Consider the following 4,701-nt stretch of genomic DNA (forward strand, 5'->3'; position numbering starts at 1 on the left):
CCAAATTACTCCTAAAAATACCTCACCCTGAAGTGATATCTGAGGCATCACTTATTTCTTCCCCCTCCAAGGCCTGGAGCTGGGCAGGGGAGCATGGGGGACCTCACACAGGGTGCTGTGTAGTTGGGTGCTGGGCACCAGGCAGCACCTTGCAACACTGCTGGGACTGGGCCTGCCCACCGGAGAGGCTCCTGTGGGGGTCTAGAGGTCCTCCTTCCCCCCATAACAAGACTCCTGGGGCTCAGCCCCCTCCTCCACAAAGGGGGATTTCAAGGCCACATCTTCCATGAGGTCACACGCTTGTGAGGGATGGAGGGAATGGTCTTTACCACTGTCTCAAAGCTCATTCTCCATGCTGACTCTGGGCAGCTCCTTCCTCCACATCCCCACGCCTCCGGACCTCTTTCAACGGTGCCTGGCTGGCCCACACACGTACACAGGGCCCAAGCACCCACCCAGTGCTGTCAGAGAAGGAACCACAATGTTCAAGTTGAACAACGTCCTGATGCCAGAAGCTGCGAGCTGCACAGTTACAGCCTACCCAGCCTGATGGGACCATTGTTTTCCAAGATGCCTTTTGATCAGCCACCTGGAAGCCCGTTAGTTGGGTGTTACACCGCGGAGTAACGCTGGGGTAGTGGGTGCATTGTGAGCTCCGCGAGCATCCTTCATGATCCTTGAGACACCAACATGCAGCTCTTCGCAAATCCACTCCTCAGGCACGTTATTGGCAGGGGCTGCTTTGATGCTGCTTCAAAGCGACAGTGCCCGCAGTACTTAAGAGCTCTGAGGACACTGCAGCTTAATGGTTTCAACACTGGTTTTTTAGGGGAAACAGATATTCCAGAAAGTCTTATAACAGGAGAAAAAAAAATCCGAAGAGGCCAGCCTATACTGGTTGGTATGGACACTTGTTCACACGGGTAGCCGCCAAGGGTGGGTGCCCTGGAGATATAAACTGCTATTAAGAGGCAATCTGCCTATCCATGAGCAGAATGGTATCTTTCAGGAGTTTTGTGAATCTCTGACCACGTCCTGTGGGAAGTGCATAATTGTGATGAGGGATAAAACACAGCCGATGCGTGTGGGGGCAAAAGACAGCAAGGAGCCGGAGATGGGAACTGCCACCAGTCCCACCAGAGATCTACATGTCCACCACAGAGTGTTGCCCTGAAGTTGCTAAAGCCAATGGCCATGAGCTTCTTGTTGTGCCTTCATCTTACAACTACCTCTATCCTATGGACATCACCTGGTCTTCTTTGAAATGGTTTATTATAAACAACAGGTTGGTTGTTTAAATGGTTTATTATAAACAACAGGAAGGTCTTTGCCTTGAAGTCTGTTGAGAGGACCCACTCCTATAGGTGTATCCTCCTCAGTGACTTGATTCTTAAAGGAATAGAGAATATGACCCCAAACAAATGGAAGGCAATGATTAACAGAGTGAAGAGATGGGAGAACTACTACCTTGACACACTTCCTTAAACGGTTCTTCCTGCAGTCAGGCTTCATATGTGTTTTGATTGAGTTCATATGTGTTTCATATGTGTTTGAATGAGTTACCCTGCTCCAGTTCTGCTGATCCCTCTCCTTCAAAGGGTGTAAAGCTAAAAAACCGCATCAATAGCACTAATAAAAGAGATAACTTTAAATCCAAATGTTTAATTTTAGGTGTACTCCATGTTTAGGTTAATATGTGCTACACTTGTGCCAGGAAGGGATGGTTAGTTTGCCTTATCACAAAAACAGGCCAAAGCGTGCCTAAGATCCAGTTTAGCCAGCCTTCTGCACAAATTCCTCTGTTATGGGAGTCGTGAGACCATGCCTCAGATGTAAACACCCTCAATTTCAAGAAAGACTGGGCTGCAAAATGAATTCTGTAGGTCAATCCTGTCTTTGACCCCAACGGGAGATCTGCCCCTGAGCAAGGAATATGCTGGACTGTGACTGACACCAGAGTCCACGGTTTAAAGAAGTTTGAAGAATTTAATGCAACTTTCCCATCATCTGCATATTAACATCTGATACCAGCTCAGTAGTTCATTACACTGAGTACCTTGCTTCCAACAGTGGTCTGCAATAATCATTTCAGTGAAAGGTAAAAGAAATCTTTCTAAAAGGGAAGTTCTTTTCTGAAGCCTAACAATTAGCAGTTGGTTCAGGCTTTAAAGTATGAAGAGTTCAGTCTCCCAGGATAAAATATGGCACTCATTATTGGAGATTTTCTTTATCCATGACATCAATTACTGAGATTTAATGATTTCTCATGGAATTGAGTTCAAAAGCTTATTTATGAGTGATGCAAAGTACTATTTCTTAACAGCAGTTTTTTCAAGTTCATTGAACACTTTCTTGGTTTTTTGAAGGTGGCTCCCAGTTTACATTCTCCGTGTTGCTTACTGCTGGGTATGTGTTTGTTGTATACTTCTAAGAGAACTAAGACCATAAAAACATAAAAGAAAGAAGTTATGAGATGATTCACAGGCTCACTAAAATATTTCTATACACTGAGGCAAATCTGTGCAGTTTTTCCTCCTGTGTGTGGAAACCATCTAAACGAGCATTGTAATATGGTGTGGCAGAGAGATATCTAAAAAAGGGAGTCTCGTCCACCTTCAGAAGAATCCATGCATGTAATTCTCTAGAGCTGAGATGTGAATATACAGAGAAAAATAACCATATTTTCTCAGCTTCATATTCATCAGCAAAAACATCTGCTCATTTTTTTACAGATATGGATGTAGCAGAGAATGGAAAATTAGATGCTTCAAGTGCAAGGAGGAAAGAGGTGGGACAAAAGGGGAGAAGAGACAGGAGAGGGGCAGGAATGTTTTTACTGTCCTGGTATCATGGTCCTGAACATAATTTCACATTGGCTTGAAGCAGCAATTGCTCCACTAAATATCAATGAATATGAAGTGGTGTGAAATCAGCATGAGGAAAGAAACAGGTCCAGTGCCTCTTTACCACAAGGATAGGCAGTAATTGCACAGTAGTTTGGTTTTCTTAAGAAACAAATGATGCACACTCCATTTTCCCAATGACTGTGTACCTTCACCCGATGACACTGCACTATACCACTGGGGAGAAGTGACAGTGCGCTAGAGTCAAGTCTGCACAAACCCGATGACTTCATTGCTGTGTTCTGGATTCACATGAAGAAGAACAAGACCAAACCTGAACGGAGCGAGCAGAGTCCTGGACTGCCGCCTCACCGCAGCTCAGTCTTACCGGTCTCTGCTGCCATGGCTTACGCAGCTGCGGGTTTAGGGCTGCATTGCAACACTTCTTCATTGGTAGGGTGTGTCTTCTGCTATCCCTAATTCGCCGTGGAGTCCATGGGACCAGGTATAGAATCACCTGCTTTCCATCCATTTTAGCAACATGGAAGTATCAAAAGGAAGTAATTTGTGTCAGGAATTTATCAGTCTTTCCTGTTTTGTATACTTCGGTAAAACGAGTGTGAAACCTCCATGAAGGGTTTCATGGAAACAAGCATGAGGAAAGAGGAAGTGTTTGGTGCCACATCTCCCAGAGAGCAAGGGAAAAACACCCTTTTCCTGCAAAGGGCTGGGAAAGCCTTGCTAAACACCTTCACTCTTCCCAGCCTCCCGCTGGGAGGTTGAGGGCTGGCAAAACTTTTCTACCCAGTCCTATTTAATGTGTATGGAAACCTGTGGGCAGGAAAAAGAACTGAGTTTGAAATCAAATGAACTTTGGTATTTTAAATAAAATCCTCTGAGATGATTCCTCTTCTTTCTTCCTGCCTCTCCCTTTGCTGCTGCGTAAAGGTAATTACAACCCATGTTTTCTACAAAACGTTGTAACCCTTTGTACTGAAGAAAAATATTGTGGCTCATACAGTTCTGACTCAACTGGTAATTTAGGATGACAAGCAATTCCTTTAACATATGACTAAACAAGCTAATAGGAGGATGCTACCAAATAGCATGCACCTTATTCAAGAGCACTTGAAATAGCATGCATGAGACTAATATCTTCTTGGTAGGATTTTAAATACCTATTATTTTATTAGGTTTGCTAGCAATAGCTCTTGTAGTGAGGCTCAGTACACTTGCCCATTGCAGGATGTCAAAGCAAATCTCTTCATTCCCACTCAAGACTCTCCCTGTGTGACTGAAATGCACCACTAGAATAAAATTATTAAAGTATCTTTGCATAAAGTGGAGAGGCAGATGCAAATGCATGTGTTGATGAAGAAGCTATAACAGATGTCCCTCTGCTCTAAGCTAGCTGGAATGCAAATCACCTGAATTTTCATGATAGCTCACTGACTAATCACTTCTAAATGCTTTTCCAAGCCCCATCTTCATGGAAAAAAAAATTTATTTTCCTCCTGCTCTTGAAGCAGGCCTGTAATGATTGGGTCAACACTTTTTTTCCCCCTGTTTTCAAGTCCTCTGTCCCAATAGCGTGCTGCAACTCAGGGTACAGACAGGACAAATGCACTTGGGGTAAGAGCCTACAGAGGCCCAAGCCAGGGATGTGATGATGGGACACACGGTGTGAACTTCAGTGACTGAGCAGGCAGAGTGGGGCCCATTTTGTGCCATGTCTGAGAACCAGGAGAAGGCTGGTCACATAGGGGAAAGGCAACCAACATGGTTCAAAGCCGAGCTCCTCCCTGTGAACTTGTTCCTTGACATTTCCTTCTGCAGCAACCATGTGGAGGAGGTAGGG

The 4,701-nt window shown here is 44.7% G+C and overlaps 1 protein-coding gene across 1 annotated transcript; it reads left to right on the forward strand.

Annotated features, from left to right (window-relative positions):
• The first annotated feature begins 690 nt into the window (after window positions 1-690).
• Window positions 691-1,485, forward strand: LOC104157839 (uncharacterized protein C21orf140 homolog). The gene is made up of 4 exons (XM_009695328.1): window positions 691-883; window positions 936-1,082; window positions 1,132-1,285; window positions 1,320-1,485. The coding sequence occupies exons 1-4, from the start codon at window positions 691-693 to the stop codon at window positions 1,483-1,485; spliced, it is 660 nt and encodes a 219-aa protein (XP_009693630.1).
• Window positions 1,486-4,701: the final 3,216 nt, after the last annotated feature.

Source organism: Cariama cristata, unplaced genomic scaffold, assembly GCF_000690535.1.
Source record: "Cariama cristata isolate BGI_N322 unplaced genomic scaffold, ASM69053v1 scaffold29212, whole genome shotgun sequence".
Classification (NCBI taxonomy): Eukaryota; Metazoa; Chordata; class Aves; order Cariamiformes; family Cariamidae; genus Cariama; species Cariama cristata.

What these genes read in the sequence shown, in the direction of transcription:
- LOC104157839 (XM_009695328.1), top strand. Translation starts at nt 691, where the DNA reads ATGCAGCTCTTCGCAAATCCACTCCTCAGGCACGTTATTGGCAGGGGC. An exon ending in AGAAAAAAAAATCCGAAGAG is followed by an intron (nt 884 to 935) that starts GCCAGCCTATAC and finishes GTAGCCGCCAAG; the next exon opens with GGTGGGTGCCCTGGAGATAT. An exon ending in TGGTTTATTATAAACAACAG is followed by an intron (nt 1,286 to 1,319) that starts GTTGGTTGTTTA and finishes TATAAACAACAG; the next exon opens with GAAGGTCTTTGCCTTGAAGT.